Source organism: Lactuca virosa, chromosome 4 (genome assembly GCF_052849685.1).
Source record: "Lactuca virosa cultivar CGN04683 chromosome 4, Lactuca_virosa_CGN04683_v6, whole genome shotgun sequence".
NCBI lineage: Eukaryota > Viridiplantae > Streptophyta > Magnoliopsida > Asterales > Asteraceae > Lactuca > Lactuca virosa.
Genome location: NC_136429.1, coordinates 117,508,229 through 117,531,965, shown reverse-complemented (window position 1 = coordinate 117,531,965; position 23,737 = coordinate 117,508,229). Strand labels below are relative to the sequence as shown.

Here is a 23,737-nt window from a genome sequence, read left to right as displayed (position 1 = left end):
CTCAGTGCTCCCCATAACTCTTTGCCCTACCTCCCCCCAACAGATGGGAGTCCGGCACCTCCTCCCGTAATAAAGCTCAAAGGGAGGCACACCGATACTGGAGTGATGGTTGTGGTTGTATAAAAACTCATCCAAGGGAAAGTAAGTGTCCCAACTTCCACCGAAGTCCATAACACATGCGCGTAGCATGTCCTCGAGCGTCTGAATCGTCCGTTCGCTCTGCTCGTCTGTCTGTGGGTGGTATGCAGTGCTGAAATGCAACCGGGTACCCAACTCCTTATGAAATTTCTTCCAGAACCTGGAAGTAAAACGCACATCCCGATCTGACACTATCGATGTTGGCACCCCATGTCGTGCCACCACCTCTCGAACGTAGATCTCGGCCAATTTGTCCGTAGAAGAGCTCTTATAGCCAGGAAGTGAGCACTCTTCGTCAACCGATCTACAATCACCCATATCGCATCGACACCTCACATAATCCTCGATAACTTGGTAATAAAATCCATGGAGATCTGTTCCTACTTCCACAGGGGAATCTCCAAAGGCTGCAACTCGCCATGGGGACGCTGGTGCTCTGCCTTAACCTGACTACAGGTCAAGCATCTCTTGACTACCCATGCCACATCTCTCTTCATACAGGGCCACCAATAATCCCTTTTCAAGTCCAAATACATCTTGGTGGCCCCAGGATGGATCGAGAATCTCGACCTATGGGCCTCCTCCATCAAAATACGTCGAGCTCCACCCGTATATGGCACCCATATCCGCCCACGGAATGTCATAAGCCCCCGACTATCAGCCTCAAACTCGGAAATCTGCCCGATCACCCACTCTCTCTTACAGTTCTCTAGTCTCATGGCCACCACTTGGGCCTCTCGGATGGTATCTAAGACTGGAGTCATCACCGTAATCCTCTTGCACACGTCTCGGATTGGAGCACCCGCTGCTCTACGACTCAGGGCATTGGCTACCACATTAGTGTTGGGTTTTGAGCATTCTAACACTCCTATGTTGTACATGCAACCCTATAAACCTTGGATCTATGTTTTCTCTATTATACATGCAAATATTAACTATTCCAAGGTTTCATCCTAAGTAGCATATTATGAAGCACCTATACTACAAAGTCCTAGTTAGATGACATACCTTTTGATGTAGCTTGATGTCTTCAAGCTTTAAGAGCTTAGCCCCAATAGTGTGGAAGCCTCAAATGGAATCACAAATCACCAAAACACCTTGGAAGAACTTGAGAGAATATGTATGCACACTAAAATCGGCCCACTCTTATTTTCACACACTTGTTCCAATTTTGTGAGCCAAGGACCCCTTTATATATTATGGAGGATTAGGGTTACATCCATGTAAACCCTAATACCCATGACCTTTCATTTACATAGGATCCATGGGTTAAAAGCTCCATGGACCATCCATGAAAGCTTAGCCCAACCTAAATGAACTTGGCCCATTCCATATATATAAGAGTCCATATTTAATTAGTTCTTTTTGATCACTTAATTAATTCTAAATTAATTCTTGATCAATACTAATTAAATAATATGATTCAACCCATGCCGGGTCGGGTCAAGTACATACCAAATATAGTTATGGACTTAGACATTAATATAAGTCTAAAACTATTATTGAGTATGACTTCAAAACCTAACTGGCAATCGTAGCTCTTAAAGCCGCTGTCGAACTCTGACCTTGTCAATGACTTGTCCATTAGATAAGGGATCATATATTCCTCCATTCTAGATATCATATGGACTGAGACATGGATTATAATCATTCTCTCTGTCCATTTGTTGTTTCCCGATTTTCGATTTATGATGACTGACTGATTGAACAAATCAAATCAGTCCTGGCTTGGCCAAGCACTCACATGTGTCATCGCTAAATCATCAAGGGGCCCACAGATATCGCTTTTATCCTGAAGGTACAAGGAATGGATAAACTTCGACTCATATGGCTTGTTCTACTACTTGTTGAATCATACACAAAGGCACGTTTTATAACATCGAGTTACCAATGCGTTTTCGTGTAATCAATGTATAACCAACTCATAGTAACAACTCATATCTCTAGGTTTTAAGAATATAAGATATTATCGTCTCATGATCACTCGTGATAAAATCCATGAAGTGATTCAAATGAGCGTGGGTTGAATCCAATACTCAAAACTTATGAGCACTCATGAGTGTTGTAGCACCACTTTGTCCGCCAACTTGGACCTCTACAAACCAACCCATGACAGTCTTGATTCATATCTACTTCCAACATATGACCGACTGTGGATGGTTTGAATAACTTAATCATTCAGGAAGAGCGACTTAGTTATTCTGGAAGTCAAAACATGCAAAGTGAAACACAAGAATAAATGAATCAAATATGGTATCAAACCCTATGAATATAAATAAACACTTTTATTTATCACCATACTGATTACTCATTATTTATTGTTTCGGTTTTATCAACTTTATACTTGAATTAAAAACACTAGTTGTCCCATGCTCCAAGCATGTACACTATGTTTTTTCTTAAACAATAGCTTTGCCATACACCAAGTATGCACTCTATGTTTTTCTATGATCCTTACTTTGTGAAATAAACCAATTGAAAATAATTTCAATGATTCTAATTTCACACGCCCAAATCCTTATCGAAAAATGTGAGAATTTCAAATTCCTATCATTTATCGAAATCTGTTTAGATTTTAAACTTATATGCACTGACCCTCCTGTAATGAATATGTACAAAGTCACAAAGACTTGTCAACAGTCATTATAAGGTATTCCAATGGAGATCAACTCCATGGAAACTAAGTCTCATATTCAAAGTACATTGCTTTAGACATGCTTCTTGCATTAAGTTTTCTAATCTTACACAGATAACTTCCACCTATGGAGACAACTCCATATTCTCATTTTGACTATCACTTCTGAATAAGAGATGCCTCTTTTCAGAATATGTCAATATGGTCCTTCCAAAATTAGCACTATACGTCCAACTGTCCCTGAGCAACCAATCTTTGGTAAACCTCAGATTGTCCTCGACAATTGCTTAATCATTTTAGTCATATCCAATTCTAGACCTTTTCCCTTCTTAATGCCTCTGGGCATTTGGAAAAATTTAGAAATGACAAATATTATAGCACATGCAATCGATCCTGTACCCAAAGCAAATGGTACACGATTCATGATGTCTCACATAAAGACATGATTCTAGACCAGTCTTTTGCTACAATATTTTTATTTGCCATGTTTTCAAAATTTGACTATGAAGAGGGATGTCGTAATCATAATCGAATTTTGAGAACGCAATATATAGAATTTCCTTAAGTTGAACCAATCCAACATGAAATTCATATATATATATATATATATATATATATATATATATATATATATATATTCTTGACTAAAGATGATTAAGGTCTCAATCTAAGCCTTTAGAACTGAAATGAAGTATATCCTCTCCCTTAATTATAGCAAAACAACTTTTTCAATCCCTGCAGCCTCACGAATTGAAACTTTTGTTTTCTATAATTAACATTGCTAACTTGCAACACTAACAATAATTATCATGCTCCCACTAACATGATGATTATTAGCATAACACTTATGCTCCCACTATCTTTGACATGTACTCAGAAATCAGCTGGACTTCTAGAAATCAATACTTTATTGACTTTCTTACCAAAGTTCAGATTTCTGATACGAGATGCTTTGATAAAACTTTATCAAAATCATACACCTTTCCTTAGATAGCATGCATGTGTGTCTAAACAATTTCAGAACTATGAAAAGGGATGTCGTAATCATAGTCTCAATTGTTTAGACCTTTTGCCATCTGCTTCAAATCTACTTGGTGGAAGTGTTTCCTCACCATCATTTTCATGAATCGGAGAGAAACCTTATGACCCTTAGATTTTATGGTGTATGTGTTCTTATCCATGTGAATCGTCAAAACCATAGTCATAAGACAAGGATAATGACAAATCCAAACTCATATGGACTGAACTTATGCAATCTTAACTTCTTGCCACCTGGCAGTACAGGGCCTGCTATTGCTTCCAAGTTGTTATGCAACCAATTGAGAACTTTCAGAACTCCTATGCAAAGCCAACTTTAACTGGAATGGGCACAGAATATGTCAACACGATAGGTTATAAACCTCAAGCCGTGTGCTAGTGAAGAACCTCAGGTTTTATTCTTGATTAGTTCTTGAAATTCTTTTTAGGATCTTTAAGACTCCCACTATCCTCTTGACATATAAGACTATCTTGCCAAATATTCAAGAGATAGTGCGGATTCTTTATCAAGACAAACACTTCACACAATTGGCCTTAGTTGGTCTTTGTTTTATCCAAAACATCACAACTTACCAATTTCAAATGTACAAGAGTAGGACACTTTTACTCTTACATTTGACAAGTGTTTTAAACCTTTCTTTAAGATATGTCACTCAAGTTACAATCTTGGAGTATGACTCTAAGAATTGTTTTGGAACGAAGTATGACTCATCTTCCTGATCTAACCATTTCAACAATTCATGACTCCTCTTCTTAGTCATAAGAATGCACTAAGATGACCTTTAGAGGACTAATTGTGATATGATTTCTAAATCATTAAGATGATCACAAACATGATACTAAAGTACTCTCCCATCTTTTCAGATTTGATAAAATTTTATCTTTCTGCCTAATTTGATTCTTCCCATTCGTTCTGCCATACATTGAGACTTTTCCAATGTTTTAGAATTATACTTAAACTTGTAAGTATAACCATATTTACTAAACTTTAGTAAATCAAATAGTCTTAACGAGCTTTGTGGTGGACATGACCAGTGCACAAGAATGTGTACTCGATCCCTTTAGTCCTTCACTTGACTCACACATCCATGTGAACAAGTAATTAGTCTTGATTTTCCAATGCTTGAAAGTTCTCATTCATCATACTATTCAACTTGCATGATTCCAAGTTTCGGTCCAATTGAAACTTGGGCGATGAGGAACTTTCCTGATTTGGTAAATTTAGACACTACCACAAATGAAAGAATCAAATCCATTTTCCAATATTGCTGTCAGTGGAATCATATAAGCAACAATTTTCCACAAATGCTATTGTAAGGATACTTCAAATAAATAAAATCAAAAATTTCCTTTTATTTTAAAAACTTTGCGGAAAAACTTATCCTTACAATCCATATGAAAACCTTGTTGTTATATATTCATAAGCAATGTGTCATAACTCCTAAGTAACAGCTTCAAAATTCTGATGCGATCGAAGTCCATCTTCGCGATCAGAAGCAGCATATACTTCCTTTAAGCTTTCTCTCTTTTCTTTGATTCTTATAACATCACCATGTGACTCAGTCACATTATGTAATAAGAATCTCCAAATAGGAGCTTAACAGAGTTAGACAATGGACTTTACCTGAAGTAGAGTCAAACTTATTGACTTTAACATCCTAAGGTAAATTTGGCAGCTTCGCAAACAGTGCCCCTTCCTTTGGCAATTTTAACAAATGGACCCTTTGGTAATGGTACTATCTCAGACTTAGCCTTTCTCTTTACCATTTGGTCAACCGGGTTGACTATGGTCAATCCCTTTCCATTGGGAAGAGAATGCTTTTTCTGGATTTCCAGTGTCACCATTGTCACTGTCCATAAAGTTTTTAGGAAGTTGATCTTCTAATCAAATTTGCTTTACTATCGTTCCAAATCATTGCTGATTCAGCAGCACCAAGCAAATAGATATGATCGTTAAGGTTCATGTCATAGTCTGTTTCATAGTAGTCCCAAAGGAACTCACTATGTGACTTAGAAAGTGATTGAACATCCAACTTTCTCAAGACTTTGACACCCAACTCTCCCGGCTTGTCAATATATGACTTCATCTCTAAGATGTGATCACACATAGACCTTGCTTGCCATTAGGGCTTGAGTGACCTTGAACTTGTGGGTTAGGGAGAATAATTGGAGGAGGTGGAGGAAGAGAAGTATGACTTCCATGAGCCAAACTCGGGAAGTCATATTCATTAGGAAAGCTTGGTTTGGGAAGATCATTGTTGTCTAAACCAGACATCAACAATGGGAGAAATTCACGTAAAGTTGATTTAAGTCCTTAATATAACACCCAATATGATATATTAAGGCTAGGACCCAACAAACTATTTTATAACTTGGAAGAGGGATGTCGTAATCCAAGCTATAAAATATTTGAAGGTAGGTGAATGACGATTCACCAATTTCCACCAAGATAAACGAAATGTATTATTAGGTTTTAATTGGTTTTGAAACTCCTAGATTCTTTTGAGATTCATTGAACTTTTCAATGGCATGTTTCAATCTCGAGTGTGCCCTTCAGGGTTTGTGACTGGGATGCCGAGGATCACAAAACAAGGTGTGAAGTAACCATGCAAATATACTTGGTACCCTTAATATTTACCCCTCAATCGATGTGCCGGTTAACCACACACGCTCCACCGATGCTATGATAAACATTAAGTTACCCTTTGCCTACCTTGTTAAATCAAGCTAGTGTGCCGGTTAACCACTCACGCTCCACTAACTGACTTAAGAAAGTGCAAAGTGTAATTTCATGGGTTAGCACCAAATTCACATTTTCCTAAGTAACTAAGATTGGGAATTTATAAATGTTTAGTTACTTAGTATTTGTCATTAATACTTTTAATGAAGGGAGAATTATAGTCCTTGTCCTACCCGTTCGGCTAACGACCCTCCACCGGTCAAGGAAGCGGTGGGTGAGAGTGGACACCCATTAAACAGCCATTTTATAGGCAGTAACCTTATACCCCCCTTATAGACCGGCTTCGTGAATGAGGCCTACTAATGGTAAGACGACTTGCTCTTATACATATATATAAATATTATTAACTTATAATATTATAAAGTATAAGGGTTGAATTTTAACTTTTAAAATTATAAGGGCTTAACTTGGAATTAAAGTATTCATGGGAAAACTTTACAAATTCCAAAACTTGAGGGCAAGTTTTTGAAACTATTAAAAAAAATTCATTTCATAACTTATGAGTTTAATGGTTCATTAAAATGAAGACTCTTCATTTTTTTTTATATAACCTCTTATTCTTTAATAACACTTTTAAAGAAGTGACTCTTAAACATCCATAACCTGAGGACAAGTTATGGAGTCATAATACTATTTAATGAAAAAGACTCTTCATTTTTTTTATGTAACCTATGACACTTTTATGAGTTTTAAGATTCATAAATGTGACCTTTTATGTAACTTGAGGACAAGTTACAAAAACACATTTTATGAACTACCTCTAGATTAATTAGGATTGAAAACAACTAAAACACAAATTTTTTTTTCATTAATCTAAACTAACTCATAAATCAAGGAAACACAAAAAAAAATAACTTTTGGATTCCATAACTTATGGAGTTTAATGTTTTGTTTTATGATGAAACTTTTCATGTTCCATAACTTAAGAACAAGTTATGGAATTCTTTAAAACATTAAGACCAAGTTTTGTAACTCCATAAAACATTTTGAATCAATTTTTTTTAAACCTTTTCATATCCATAACTTATGGAGGTTTCAAAAAACTCTTTAGATCAAACTTTTAAAACTAATAAAATAATCATATCATTTTATCTTTTACTAAATTTGACCTAATTCAACTCATATAGCAAATGATTCAAATTTTACAAATAATTAGTTTTTCACAAAAACAAGTAATTATCTTAAAATTTGACAAACGTCATGTTTTTTTTCCTTTTTTTTCAACTTTGAAAATAAAACATTTGCATCAATATAACAGAAAACAACCCATGGCTCTGATACCACTGTTGGGTTTTGAGCATTCTAACACTCCTATGGTGTACATGCAACCCTATAAACCTTGGATCTATGTTTTCTCTATTATACATGCAAATATTAAATATTCCAAGGTTTCATCCTAACTAGCATATTATGAAGCACCTATACTACAAAGTTCTAGTTAGATGACATACCTTTTGATGTAGCTTGATGTCTTCAAGCTTTAAGAGCTGAGCCCCAATAGTGTGGAAGCCTCAAATAGAATCACAAATCACCAAAACACCTTGGAAGAACTTGAGAGAATATGTATGCACACTAAAATCGGCCCACTCTTATTTTCACACACTTGTTCCAATTTTGTGAGCCAAGGACCTCTTTATATATTATGGAGGATTAGGGTTACATCCATGTAAACCCTAATACCCATGACCTTTCATTTACATAGGATCCATGGGTTAAAAGCTCCATGGACCATCCATGAAAGCTTAGCTCAACCTAAATGAACTTGGCCCATTCCATATATATAAGAGTCCATATATAATTAGTTCTTTTTGATCACTTAATTAATTCTAAATTAATTCTTGATCAATACTAATTAAATAATATGATTCCATATTAATATATTAGAACTTATAATATATTAATATAAATCATAAATATACTATTCTCAAAAGACTATCCATATAAATTGTGCCGGTGAAGTGCAACCCAAATGGACCATGCCGGGTCGGGTCAAGTACATACCAAATATAGTTATGGACTTAGACATTAATCCAACAATTAGCCTTGCCACGGTGATACAAGATCTCACAGTCATAGTCTTTCACTACATCCAACCACCTCGTTTGTCTCATATTCGGGCTGGGCTGATCCATAAGGTACTTCAGGCTCTTATGGTCCGTGTATATGGTACATCGGACACCATAAAGATAGTGGCGCCAAATCTTGAGGGTGAACACCACCACCCCCAACTCCAAATCATGGGTGGGATACCTCGTCTCGTGAGGCTTCAGCTGCCTCGACGCATATGCTATCACGTGTCCCCTCTGCATCAACACGACACCTATCCCCGATATAGATGCATCCCAGTAGACTACGAAGTCGTCCACTCCCTCCGAAGGTCTAATACTGGAGCTTCGCACAATCTCTGGCGAAGAGTCTCGAATGAAGCCTGTTGCCCAGGCCCCCAGACAAAAGTAACACCCTTCCTAGTCAATCTGGTGAGAGGAACGACAATCTTGGAGAAATCTCTGATAAACCTCCGATAGTAACCTGCCAAACCCAGAAAACTCCTAATCTCGGATGGGGATCTTGGCACCTCCCATCGCATAACTGCCTCAATCTTGGCCGGGTCGACCAAAATCTCATTCTGATTAATGAGCTGTCCCAAGAACTAGACCTCTCGTAACCAGAAATCATACTTGGAGAATTTGGCATAGAGCCTCTCCATCCTAAATACCCCAAGAATCTCCCGCAGGTGCTCCTTATGTTGTTCCCTAGACCTCGAGTACACCAAAATTTTGTCGATGAACACGATCACCGACCTATCCAACATGGGCCTGCACACTCGGTTCATGAGTTCCATGAATGCTACAGGTGCATTGGTGAGCCCGAAAGGCATCACCACAAACTCATAGTGCCCATAACGAGTTCGGAAGGTCGTCTTCTGAATATCCTCCTCGCAAACTCTCATCTGATGATACCCAGATCTTAAATCAATCTTGGAAAACCAAGACGCCCCTTGCAACTGATCAAACAAATCTTCGATCATCGGTAGTGGATAACGGTTCTTGACCGTCAGTTTGTTCAACTCCCGGTAGTAAATACACATCCTATGTGAACCATCCTTTTTCTTGACAAAAAGGATCGGTGCTCCCCACAGTGAGCTACTCGGTCTAATAAAACCCTTCCCCAACAGCTCCTGGAGTTGATCTGGAGCTGCAAGGACAACTCCTGCATCTCAGGCGGCGCAAGGCGATAAGGTGCCTTGGCAATAGGCGCCACACCCGGAATCAGATCGATCCAGAACTCCACCTGCCACTCAGGAGGCACACCTGGAAATTCCTCAGGGAAAACATCCGAGAACTCACACACTACTGGAACATCGGAAATAGAACTCGGCCTCTCAGTGACAACTCGCGTATCCATCACGTATGCTAAAAACCCCATGCATCCCTGTTGTTAACTCTGCCTCGCCCTGATGGCAGAACAGAAAGTTGATCCCGATCTAGTTCCCTCGCCATACACAGTAAGTACTCCCCCACTAGGGTCTCGTATGGTCACCATCTGACGCTCACAGTCAATCACGGCTCCAAATTGGTTCAACCAATCCATGCACACTATGACACACACATCACCCATCGTTATCGGCACCAGATCTATCTGAAACTCAACACCGAAAATCTCTAAAACACATCCCTGGAATACATCAGTGGCAAAAACTGCATGCTCATCGGCTATAGAAACCCTTAGTGGTCGACTCAACGCCTCGCATATAACACTAATGTGACGACTAAAGGATAAAGACACGAAAGATCGACTCGCACCCGAGTCAAATAACACCAAGGCAGGCACAAAACTCACAAGAAAAGTACATAAAGGCAACACAGAATAAGCATAACAAATCTCAAAATAACATAAATAAGGAGATACGTACTAGCAACAACATCAGGCGCTGCGCGGACCTCCTCCACAGTCAGCTGGAATGCTCTCCCACTAGCTCTCGGAGCCTCGGTCTTCCCCGTCCGACCATCGGTAACACGTAAAGCAGCAAGAGCAGAAGCCTGAGCTGATCCCTGTGTGAGCTGAGGACACTCGACCTTTCGGTGGCCAGTCTGGTTGCAATGAAAGAAAATCGAAAATCCCTTGGGACAGTCCTTTGCCATATGCCCCTCCATGCCACATTTGTAGCAAATCCCTGCTCGGCAAGATCCCTCATGACTTTTTCCACACCTGCGACAAGTGCGGCCCTTCTGGCCTCCTGCTCTCGAATCAGCGGGCTTAGCCCGCTTCGTCGCCGACTGTGACTGCACCGGCCTCCTGTCTCTCCCCTGATGCTCTCCCTCCTCTCTGGTCTGAATCTCCAACTCAACCTCTCTCTTCCTGGCATTGGTCTGCAACTCAGCCAATGTCCGATATGACGATTTTTCCATGAACTCCCGAATATCCCTCCTCAAGATGCTCAAATATCGGCTCACACGTGCCTGTTCAGTAGACACGTGCTCAAGGAAAAACAGCGTCGTCTCATGAAACATCCTCGTAATCTCTGTCACTAATTTTGTCTTATGCTAGAGAGACAGAAGCTCGTGGGCCAAACGTTCCTTCTCGACCTGGGGAACATACTCATCTGTGAACAGCTGGGTAAACCTCTCCCAAGTCACTGCAGCATGATCTGCAGGAGTAAAGTCAGTCGTCACGAACTTCCACCAGTCCTTCGCTCCCAAGCGAAGCTGGTTCAGCGCAAACCGAACTCTCAAATGCTCTAGGCATGAACACGTATAGAAACACCCCTCGATGTCGGAGATCCATCTCATGGCATAAATCGGGTCCTGGGTCCCGTCAAACTCTGGTGGCTTCGTGTTGTTGAACTCCCGAAACAACAACGAGTCACCCCGTTGTGGCCTCGCAGCAGCTGCGGCAGCGGCAGCAGCAGCCTCCGTCACAATACCATATCGCTCATCAAATGTATCAATCAACATGGTCTTAATAGACCCGAACATCTCTGGTATGGCCTCTCTAATAGCTGCGGCCACCTCCTCAGCAATGATCCTGCGGATCTCCTCGTCACTAGTACCACTACGCCCGGGGTTGTTGCGAGTAATCACCATAGTGTCTCTGAAACACAAATACGAAAATCATCAGAGACTAGCTCAAGCACACACACCATTACCCACCCCTACATGATCCTTAGTATCCTAAGGTTATTACTTGGGTCGAATAAAGATCCGGTGCTTTCAGTAGTACGGGCCCAATACTACCTTCCACACCAACCTGTAGTCGCCCCAAGTCCTCCTCCTAGGATCCTAATTCACAAGTACTCTATCCCTCACGGGTATCAAACTACTCTCTCAGTAGATTTCTCAATGCACATCTAGGTATCTCTCCTAGATCACTCCTCGACTCAAAGCTCTCTCTAAAAGGTTCCTGCTAGGTACTCCTACTCAGCACATACACAGAGCAAATAGCAGATAATATTAATCAATAGCATCCTCTAGGCTAAGGCATCATGAATCAGGAAACTCTAGCTCTAAATTCCTGAAATACCTAGCCTATCCTCTAGCATGAAACTCTAATATCTCATAAGTATCTCATAATATAAACATGTAATGGTATTTTGGGAAATCACCGTTCGGGCTCTGGCTGATTACACATACTGCTTCATCTCGTTTTCTCATAAAAGCTCTTACTCGTTTTAGAAAAATCATTTCTTTTTTAAAAAATTTTCTCAAATCCTCAGTTTGAGTCCAGGCATACCCGAGAGTACATCCGAATCCCTCAAACCAAGGCTCTGATACCAACTTGTAACACTCTAAATTTCCAAACAAAATTTTTCATTTTTAAAAACCACACAAAACACAATCCCACATTTCCCAAAACCCAAATGTATAAGTAGTTCAAAACACAAGACAACAGAATGTTTGATAATATCCCAAAATCCTCAAAACAACATAATCTCAAGCTGGTGTGTACAATCAAGCCGGCACCTTCCCGCGATCCTGAGAGGTACCTCAAACACATTTCACACAACACTGTAAGCACGAAGCTTAGTGAGTTCCCCAAAATATCACACACAAATAATTAGCCTCTCATGGCTATATCTCAATAAGGGCCCTCCGGTCATGTGTCTCAATGAAGATCCTCCGGTCTCACAGCTCGGGTCGGACCCTCCAGTCCGGTATCTCAGTGAAGACCTTCCGGTCTCACAACTCGGTTTGGACCCTCCGGTCCTAAATCAACAAGGCACAGAATAACATACAACATAAATCACAAAGACAAAATGCATGATATCAAAATAACTCAAAATAGGCACATAAGATCCTCCGCTCAGTAAATCAAATAAGACCTTCCGGTCAATGACTCATATAATACCCTTCGGTCACACAGTATTACCACTCAGGTAAGTATAGTGAGAAGACTCACCTCGTACGTAAGCAAGTAGGTCTCGTACTCAACGATCGGTCTAGACTCCGTCTACATATCATATCATCTCTAATTAACACTTTATAACAACAACCCTAAAAATGTTAAGCTAACCCCTTTTCCAAATCTCAGAAAGGGTGAAAGACCATTTTACCCCTCCATGGTCTCCATAATCCATAACTTGACCAAACCCTAAAAGTCAACGAAAGTCAACACTCGAGTCAACAGTCCATGTTGACCCAACTCGTCAAGTGCATCTATGTGACTCGTCGAGTTCCTCCTGTTCTCAGAAAATCGGGAAAACTCCAACTCAACTCGCCGAGTTTGCACGTGTCCAGACTATTGGGGAAAACCCTAACACCAACTCGTCGAGTCCTTTCAGTCCATTCTCTCATTCAGACGTTTTTAAGCAGAACTAAGGCCCCATACTCTAGATCTAGCCTTCTAAGGCTGAAGTATCACGTAAAGTTGCAAGCTTTAAGTACATGCATGGCATCTAGGGCTCAAAATGCCAAAACAAAGCTCTATAGAGGGTTTAATGCATGAAAGTTGGCCAATAGCTTGATAAAGCTTGAATCTTTAGGCCCAAGGGACCTCATATTGTCTAGATCTGAAGTCTCATCTTCAAGGCATGCTCAAACAACTAAAGGACTAAAGAGAAGATGGAATGGCCCTAAACTCCCTAGTGAATAGATCTAAGGTGATAGCTTTTTACCTCCAAATGGCAGCTAACACTGAAGGAATACTGGATCCAAGGGATCCTTCTCGTTCCAAGCCTTTTTCTCCTCCAACTCCTTCAAAGAATGCGCCAAGTCACACACTTTTAGCCTCTCTCTCTCTCTCTCTCACAAATGATACCAGCTTGTTTAGGGTTTCTCTTAGGGTGCTAAAGTGATCAGGGAAGCAGAATGAAGGGTTTAAGGTTCTTTAAATAGGATGCAAACCCTGAAAATTAGGGTTTTCACACTCAGCTCCTACTCGTCAAGTTGGGGTCCTCCAACTCGTCGAGTAGACTCTAAAAATCACACGGCTATCTCCATCTCTACTCGGCGAGTTGGGGCCTCCAACTCGTCGAGTTGCCCTGTCAAAATAAACATAATTAATTAAATATTATACATGGGATTCGGGATGTTATAGACATGTTAGACTTCTAGCTATCCTCCTAATGGGCCAGAAGGCTTACGACCTTATTCCCTTATGGTCAAAACATATCAATGGGAGAGACTAACTAGCCTAAACAAACATTCATACCTTAATAGTACACATCCAAACTACCATACTGGACATACGATGACACACACAATATAGTGAGAAGACTCACCTGAACCAAAAGCTAGAGAATCACAGCTACACGTGCACACTCGCAAGAACCGGTCTCACAAACCACGTAGATACAAATTAGAGGTCAAACCTCAGTCTACAACTTAAACCCTCTAAGTCTGAACAAAAGTCAAAATGTTAAAAAAGTCAATGATTAATTGGTCAAATTCAATGGTCAACGGTCAGCACACTGCAACTCAGCTACTGGTCACATCACGACAAACCAGTCGTGAACCTAATTCAAATATCTAGTCGCGACTCTTCCTTGGTCACGTCGCACTTCTCAAGGCATATTTCAATTTCTCATTAAGCACTTAATCCCTTAAGATTAAAGCTCCAACATTCCATATCTCAATGAAATAGGGTGTTAATGAATAAAGTTTCCAACTTTTTTCCACTTGCATGTCCCTAACACCAACAACCCTAACCTAGGTCAAATAAGGTACCAAAATGCTACCAAATCCATGTATGGTCCAAATACGAGGACAAAGCTTATTTCTTCTCACCACAATGGGGTTCAAAGACTTCAATATCCAACATTTGATCTGGAGTTTTCAAACTCCATTCAAACATCAAGAAATGGTCCAAAACAAGCTAAAACTCCTAGGTCTACTATGCATGAAGCAAAAAACTTAAAACATGAATACTTACAACAATCCAGAATGAGCTTAAAAGGTTAAAATGTTTCTCAATCTGGCTTCTTGCAATACTAGTTCCTTGTTTTTACATCATATATCACCAAAAGCACAAACAATCAAGAAGAAGGCAAAGCGGGGCTAATGTTTCTTACTCTAGAGATGGATGCTAAAAATGATACAAAACCTAGGAGTTAGCACCATTACGTAAGGCCCAAAGCCCAGGATTAGGGATTAAGTTGATTGCAGCTTTGTAGGGCAACCCATATAAGGTCGCATCACTATTTAATGATGTGGCACGTGCCACAACCATCAACTAACTGCATCGTATACCTCCCCACAACCCAATTTAGAACTTAAAGAATGTCAAATTACAAATAACCCACCAGAAACCATGTGTTATAACTCTCACCCACTTGAAAAATATTTCATCCTCGAAATCCGCTACTACAAATCACACTAAATACTTCTCTCGTATTCTTCTATGGGATTTCCAATCCTAATTACCATTTCTCCTGAGTGTCCACTTCGCTCCCCAATTAAACTAAACAACAATGCTCAAAAACTCACAACCACCCAACTAGGAGCACAAAAACCATGATCTAATTCCTAGCAAGAACTTCCTAGGACTGAAGACTTATCGATCTGGAACCTTCGAGCTAGTACTCAAAACCGACCATCGATGCCTAACAAAAACTACTAACTGGTTCCTTGGGCACTTTATCCAGTATAACTCAAATAATATCATTTTTCCTAAAGCATGCCTCAAAAGGCTTGCTAGTATTGACTTACTGACAAGTTGACACCATTCTAAATACTCATCTTATCATTCACACAATTCCTAAGGACCACCTCATCATCCTTCAATGCACACAACTCTATTATACAACTCTACCTCACCCTCATACAACTCATACACAACCCCCATTTTAGATGTTCTTAGGCCGTGAGGCATATAACCCCGTAATTGGCATGAGTTTTCATCAAGATAATAAGAAAGAAGAACCATATTATTGGTTGGTGTACTCCTAACTAAGAAGAAGATACATGATGAAAGAGGGGAAGAGAGAGAAGCATGAGAGATATAGAGAAGGCTTCCACCCGATTGGGTGTGGCCTTTCGTGGTAAATACCACAAGAGAAAACGATTGTTGCACTGGGGATGGTGTGCACAACGGTTGCCCCCCTCCGGCTCATCACAGTGAGACCACCATGTTATGTATACCCCATGACCTTAGTGTAAACATAAAACGGACCATATAATTAAATCATTAAAATGTGGTAGACATGAAAAATACAGATTGGTCAAAGATGTTCTTGATGTGAAATAGTGGACAACCTGACATTTATGTGTGGGTCGATTCCTAGAACATTACATTGGTTTGGCTTTCGACGTAGTTGGATTGATATCTTGAGTGTGTATATGTTCAGTTGTGTGTGTGTGTGTGTGTGTGTGTGTGTGTGTGTGTGTGTATATATATATATATATATATATATATATATATATATATATATATATATATATAGTGAATTAGGATTCCTTATTTTAATATACTTTTTGGTTGTTAGATTTTTTTGGTTGTTAGATGACCTAAAATAGCCAATTTGAATAACAAATATATTTACTCTAATAAATGAAGGTTTTTTTTGCCACATGTTAGACTCTCATGCAATTTGTCAAATGTTATTTTGTGGTTATTTTGAATTATTTTATTTCCACATATCACTTTATGGGTTTTTCTATTTTAATAAATTCCACATAATACTTTAATGTAATAATTACAATAAATGTAGTAATAAATAAATATCAATTTCATTAATGGACTTATCTTCTTATTTCAAAATTCTCAAATTAAAGTTCATTAGTTTATTTTGTTTATTTATTTAAATTTAAAATATAAAAAAATCAATTTTAATAATTCATTATTTTTCTTATTTCTTATAAATCCAAAACTCTTAAATATACATTTATATTTAATTTTTTTAATTAACTCATGTAATATATGAGTCTTACACTTAATCTACTCTAATAAATAAAGGTTTTTTTGCTATATATCATACTCTCATTCAATTTGTCAAATGTCATTTTTTGGTTATTTTGAATTATTTTTTTTTTACATTTAATTTTATGAGTTTTTCTATTTTAATAAATTTCACATAATACTTTAACGTAATAATTACTATAAATATAGTAATAAATGAATATCAATTTTATTAATGGACTTACCTTTTTATTTCAAAATTCTCAAATTAAAGTTCATTAACTTATTTTGTTTATTTATTTAAATTTAAAAGATTAAAAAAATCAATTTTAATAATTCATTATTTTTTTATTTTCTAATAAATCCAAAGTTCTTTAAATATCTAGATCTTTATATTTAATTTTTTTAACTAACTCATATAATACATAGATATTACACTAATGATATAATAAATATAAGTCAAAGTTAAAAAATTACTCACGATCCACTCCATTTTTTTTGAGTGTTTTTGTTACCACCAGACATACAAAGATCCACGTATAGGCATATGATGTAGACAATAAATGACTATAGACTTTGGGCAAAAAACAATACGATGATACGAAATTAATAAAAAGTAGAGAATCGTTAGTTAGGATTAAAAATCCGGAGACTAGAAACCAAATACGGTCTTGAGACTAAAAACCAAATACTACAAAACACAATTACAATAAGAAAAAAACCTCTGATAAAACCCTAAAGCAAAAGAAAATATCCGGAAGTTTTAACTGTGACAAGGTCTTAGTTTACGCTTTCATCTTTCAAGATAGGCAAAGTCAATACCCGAACCCATAACCCTTGAAGGATGTTGATCACCGTGCTTTCTTGTATCCGTTACTTCAGATTGACAGAATCACCACACTTCAATGGGTCGTTTTTAGGTGCGTTCTTGACTTCTTCCATTTTGTTCAAAAGATGAAAGAGTGAACACTGCCTGTCTACATCTTCATCTCCACTTCCCTTAAACACTCTCTGCAATGCCCACAATCAACGCTTAATAAAATTAAAAATAATTAAAAATGAGGGAATAAGTAAAGTAATAACCTTCAACCGAAGAAAGATGACAATTGTACCTTTAAAAAAAACCCCATGAATGTCTTCATGGAGACGCTACTGCAGCTTTGATCCTTTCGACTGTGCATTTGATAAGACTATTAACTGTTGCTACCGATCCAAGTGATAATTTCGCTGTAGGAACCGAATCTACCAAAATCTGAAATGCCACCGTTAGTAATGATCCACCAGTTCCTAACTCAGGAATTCCTCCTTGATCTTGTCCAGGTCCATCAGGAAGTATAGCAAATCCAGATGGTAACAAAGCAACGTAATCTGGATCACCCCCACTTAACACGACATTCATGGCTACAATATCTACTGGAGCATATATAACATAAGATCCCGTAGAATCACTTGAACTCTCTTGTAATATGAGCATGTTGCTTTGGCTTGAATTCGCACTCTATAATATTCACAAGTCGTCAAATGTCAATGAACTGGTTAGAATATTAGATAACTACACATATAGTTTTCTAGACCTACGTTCATGATGAGGATGAAACTTACATTAACACGAAGAAGAGAAACAGAGTTTCCTGGATCACGACCATTGGCAATGTGTGCCATTTCTTGAACTAGTCCACCATTTGAAAGAATGTCCCACTGGTTATAGCAAAGATCATAGAGTAATTAACGATTTAACGCCATGATATGAAGATTAAAATCATAAAAGTCTCTAAAGTTGTCTTCAATAGTTACCTCGCTCCTAGAGTTCTCATCCCTTAGAAAATCAAAAACCCGTTTTGGTTGAACCGGTATCCAGAAGGAAGTGGCAGCACTCAGCACAATACCTGGAGGTCTTCCCGGGTCGTCCATACTCTTCCGGGTCATAACCCGGACATCATCGGCCCCACTACCTGACAGAGTTGTCCATGTGTGTGCAGTTGAAGCTCCGACACCGCTGCAAAAGCTCAAAACCATTCTCTCAGCCAGCTTCAGCATACTCTTTCTCCCTTCTGGAGTGGTTATCACTGTCGAATGAAATAAACAAATCATTGAAGATTGAAGAATCACATATTTTGTGACACCAAATCATCTGAATTTTGTTAAGAAAAAAACCAAAATTATTAATTTGTAGATTAGTGCTAACCTCCCACATCTCCTGCAGGAATGTTGTTAGCCATTGCGCTAGCAAGACGCTCACATTGTCTATCCAAAGTTGCTACCCATCTTTTTGCACCAAATGCAAGGCCGGAGTTAACAAGTAACCTATAGATACTGTGAACAGCTCTGTCATCGACTTCAACATGTTCCACCCAAGTGACCTATAAATAAAAAACAAATACGTACGTTGATAACCTATATATACATTTTCATTTTGTAGTGAGGTTTCTCCTTTACTAAATCTTTGGAATCTTTAAATATTGTGTAGAAATTGTACGTACCTTTGAGTACCCATTGGGAAGTTCTTGAATCAAGCAACCAGAAGGCCTTCTTCTACATCTTGAAATTGATGAAGTCCGCAAGTTGTCCAAAGATACATCGACTACAGCCCAAGTACCATCGGCGTGTTGTTTGCAGTACCTCACAAAGTAGTTTTCTCGGGTTGGAACAAGTGGTGAAGGAACCTGATACTCCGCTGTCATCTGACAAATGAAAAAGAAATCGAATGGAAATGGAAATGATAATGTAATAGAATGAGTGAACTATGTATGAAATGTATTTTCCTATGATTTTTTGTTGTGCATATAAATGTAATGTTACTAAGTCGTACATTATTTAAATGTAATAATGAATTATTTTATTTACAGAATGTAAAATTAAATATAGCAAATGCTTATTAAATTAATAGAAAATGCCATAAAAACCACTCTAGTTTTTTTTTCTTTAGTTTAATTAACCACCAAAAGATTTTTTTTTTTAGCAATATGAGTTTATTTATGTTTTTTCAATGAAAACCAATTTATAAAATTTTGAAATTTATAAAAATCACTATTAGTTGGAAATTTTTAGACTTAACCTTTCAAATAAAACTTTGTTTTTCGATTTAATTTTTAAAAAAGAACCATTTTCAACCTTAAAAATACTTTTCCATTTTTTTTGCAACCATTAATGGAATAAAACTTACTGTTTCATTCTAAAAAAAACACTCATGTGTATAAACTAGATATAAATTATTTATGTGGTTAAACATTAAATAAATAAATAAATCCAAACAGGGTCATTTTCATGAAATTTGGCCTCCAAATACCATTATAATAAAACAAATAATTTATATTTTAAAAAAATTGCAATATAATTAAAATAGTGAAACTAAAAAAGATTTGCTTCGTATATATAGTAATTCATATACAGATAAATAAATAAATAAAGTTATATTGCACTTTTTTGCCTACCAATAAGGAAAATTACCCTTTAGGTAAGATAAAAAAATTAACAAAATACAAGAAATCATTTCTCTTTTAAATGGTATATATATATATATATATATATATATATATATATATATACTCCATTACCAAATAAACAAGTTTTTATTCCAATTAAATGAACCATTAATTTTTATGATTTGAAACCAAACTTGCTTACCACTTGGAGAGCTCCATTGTAATTGCCAGCAACTCCAGTTGACAGCACTTCCAGGGTCATTGCTCTTGAAACGATGCCAGAAAACACATTCGACCACTGATTCTGAAAAAACCACAAAGAGTGATCAGATCATATTCAATTAATATTTCAACTTAAAAAATATTTATTTTCATCAAATTAGAATTGTACCACATCCATTAGAATTTCAACAAGAGTGATATGATTCATGATGACAACCGCAGATTCCCTTGAAGCCTCGGACTTCAATCCCAATGGTTTTGGACCAATCCCTCGGGGAAATGTCCTCAAGTACTCATCTTCACTCAAAGTCTCGGATGAGTTATCCGAGCTTGGAACCCACAAGGGTTCACCCGCATGAGCCATTCTTATTAGCTCCTCCATCGCTGCAACTGCTAATTCGATTATGATTGGTTTGTCAGCTTCAGTTGGGCCTGAAACTGACCGAAGAAGGTCATTCGCACCAAACATATCTCCAACCATAGTCTGTTGTGGGCTAAAGCTAGACACCCCAAGGTCAAGTGAGCGAGTTGAACCATGAGGCGACATATTTGGGTAACTCAACATTGGTTTTCCAACATATTTTGCAGCTATTCCCGATATCCTATCAATCTTTAGAAAAAAATAAACCAAATTAGTTGAATACTCAAGCTATCTTTGAATTAACTATCTTGATACAAACATGGTGAAATTTCATATACCTCTTCACGTAGCCGAGCATTTTCTATCCTCAAATGTTGTTCGTCAAAAGACATCTCTCCAATAGCAGCAGGACCTCCACAATTTGGACAAGTAGCATTCGCAAGGGCTTCTTTGTAGCGTATGTTTTCAGATCGTAGCTTTTCATTTTCATTCCTCAACTGTGTGTTCTCATGGCGTTCGTGTTGAGCCTAAATCAAGAAGAAACAACTTTGGTATCAAGCTAAGTTTAGTATGTTAGAAAAGTTGTATAAATTAACTGGAAGCTGATATTTCCTGATTACTATATGCTATATTTTGGGAATAATAGCTGTAAAACGTAATTTAGTGATCACCTTCATTTGAGTGCGTTTATTTTGGAACCAAAACTTGACTTGCAAAGGCTCCAAGGTTAATCTTCTGCCAAGTTCCTTTCTTTGCTTATCATCTGGATGTGGGCATTCTTTGAAAAACCTACACAAAAGTGTGAAGAAATCAATCAATTCCAACTTTAAATTGTAAAACACCCAGGAAGGTGTTCCTGTATGTTCTACTACACCAAATCTTGATTTACCCATATAAAAAAAATAAGAAAATATCTGTTAGGGTTAATTAATTAGCAAAAGAACATACGATTCCATTTCTTGGATTTGATGTTGAGTGTGACGATGGTAACGTTTCTTTTTGTTGGGTCGTTGATTAGGATCTTGTTCATCGCCGGAGTGAGCTTCCATGATATCAGTGCCGGATTTGCTCTCATAATCATCATCTCTTAACATGTCGAGTTCATTTTCTTGGGCTTTATGGCTCATATCAAGAATATGATGATGACTCTCAAACATATTCGGTTGAAACATCTTTCTATTCACCTCTTTCTAAGGGGTTTTACTTGAAGTATCGTATACAAATCTACAAACAGCAAACTACGAGTTACGAAATGGTCATTAGATATTAATATTTTAAAGAAATTCAAGGAAAAAAAAACGGTGAGATCAAGAGAACATAAGAAATGGAATTAGACCATGGGAATTTGCATAAACCAAGGGACTCAAATGAATTTATTCGGGGTTAACAGATCTATGGTTTTCTGTGAGAAAAAAGTCAACTTCAAAAGCAAGAAAAGTTGAATACCATTCTCTCTCTCTCTCTCTAAAATACTTTTTAATTTATCGAAAAGGATTATGGTTGAAAATAACAGAAAGAATTAAAGAAGTTATGTCAACTAAGCTCATCAGCAGATCTCCAGATTACTTCACTTTTCGTTTTACAAATTAAATAAAAAAAATAAAACTAAAATTTCTATGAGGCTATGAGCAACAACTTAATGGATGAAACCAAGATTGTGTGAAGAAGATGAAGAAAAAGAAGAAAGAAAATAAACCGAAATTTGTCACAGGACACAAACCTTATCACGGAGAGAAGTTTAAAACACAATCAAAACCAAACCATTGTTATTGATCGTTCTTAACATTACAGAAAAAATAATATAGACATGATCCGACAAAAAAAATATATGTTTCTGAACATTCACAAACCCTAGCCAAAAAATTCTCTCTCTAGAAAGAGAGTTTCTTTTGGTTTTGGGTTATCTTTTTGGTAAATCAACTGAGTGAATGACTTAATATGAAGAGTAAAAAAGGACTAGAATTGACAAATACAAACAGTTTTTGGACTTTTTAGCAAATAAAGACAATGTCAAAGCTCCAATCCATCTTTCTTCCTTTTACGTATTCCATCCAAAGACCCAATTAGAGAAAATCTTGCCCAAAAAACCTTCATTTCACACAGTGATATCTCCATAACATCAAACGTTAAGTAACGGAAAAAGTGAGAGAAAAAAGGAATTGTTTGTGTGCCGAATCGAAAAGACACCAATAACATCAGCAAGTCAAGAAAGGTGGTATATATATCTATACGCAACAAACTTACTGGCTTTTTTATCTTGCTTTTGTAGAGTACTCCAGTGTAAAAGAGTGTAAAGGGTCAACGGAAAACCACTTTTGACAGGGTAAAAGAGTGGTTTTCAGACGAGGGTTTGATTGATGATATACCTTTCTTGTGAATATAATTTAAGGAGAGAGAGAGAGAGAGAGAGAGAGAGAGAGAGAGAAACCGATGAGAAAAAAGAGGAGATTATGAAGCGAGGGAGAGAGAGAGAGAGAGAGAGAGAGAGAGGAAAGGAACAGGTGGGAGAATTGAAGAAGTTGCAACCAGAGAAAGAGGAGTTAATGCCGAGCGTATTGAGAGGATGCAATTGCATTTATGGACGATTCAAGTTTTTATTGCTTTCTATAGAGAGAGAGTGAGAGAGAGAGAGAAAGAGTTTTAATGCGATCTTTATGTTCAAACTCTCCATCACACACACACTAGCTCTGTATAAATTTGTATGTATGCCTGTATGGTGAAATATGAAATTATCGATTTTACGATTTTATGTGTAACTCCAACAGATTTCAATTTCAATTCCCTGTGTATTGAAGTTAATTCTCAAACCAACTCTATTCCATCTCCGGCTAGTGCTTTTATTAATTTTG

The 23,737-nt window shown here is 37.5% G+C and overlaps 1 protein-coding gene across 4 annotated transcripts; it reads right to left on the bottom strand.

Moving 5' to 3' along the window:
• Window positions 1-17,458: 17,458 nt before the first annotated feature.
• Window positions 17,459-23,454, bottom strand: LOC145107259 (homeobox-leucine zipper protein MERISTEM L1-like). Of its 4 annotated transcripts, none has more exons than XM_079044105.1 (12): window positions 23,133-23,454; window positions 21,837-22,126; window positions 21,560-21,677; window positions 21,227-21,415; window positions 20,697-21,137; window positions 20,508-20,609; window positions 19,364-19,564; window positions 19,069-19,243; window positions 18,678-18,949; window positions 18,486-18,581; window positions 17,996-18,381; window positions 17,459-17,894 (listed from the first exon to the last, which is right to left on the bottom strand). In XM_079044105.1, the coding sequence occupies exons 2-11, from the start codon at window positions 22,058-22,060 to the stop codon at window positions 18,022-18,024; spliced, it is 2,178 nt and encodes a 725-aa protein (XP_078900231.1). In that variant the 5' UTR covers window positions 22,061-22,126; window positions 23,133-23,454; the 3' UTR covers window positions 17,459-17,894; window positions 17,996-18,021. The 4 variants fall into 4 exon arrangements, with proteins under 4 accessions (XP_078900231.1, XP_078900230.1, XP_078900232.1 ...); XM_079044104.1 differs by having other exon boundaries at window positions 21,837-22,112; XM_079044106.1 differs by lacking the exon at window positions 23,133-23,454 and adding an exon at window positions 22,609-23,070 and having other exon boundaries at window positions 21,837-22,112.
• Window positions 23,455-23,737: the final 283 nt, after the last annotated feature.

What these genes read in the sequence shown, in the direction of transcription:
- LOC145107259 (XM_079044105.1), bottom strand. Translation starts at nt 22,060, where the DNA reads ATGTTTCAACCGAATATGTTTGAGAGTCATCATCATATTCTTGATATG. An exon ending in ATGCTCGGCTACGTGAAGAG is followed by an intron (nt 21,138 to 21,226) that starts GTATATGAAATT and finishes TTTTTTCTAAAG; the next exon opens with ATTGATAGGATATCGGGAAT. An exon ending in ATGAGAACTCTAGGAGCGAG is followed by an intron (nt 18,582 to 18,677) that starts GTAACTATTGAA and finishes TGCTATAACCAG; the next exon opens with TGGGACATTCTTTCAAATGG.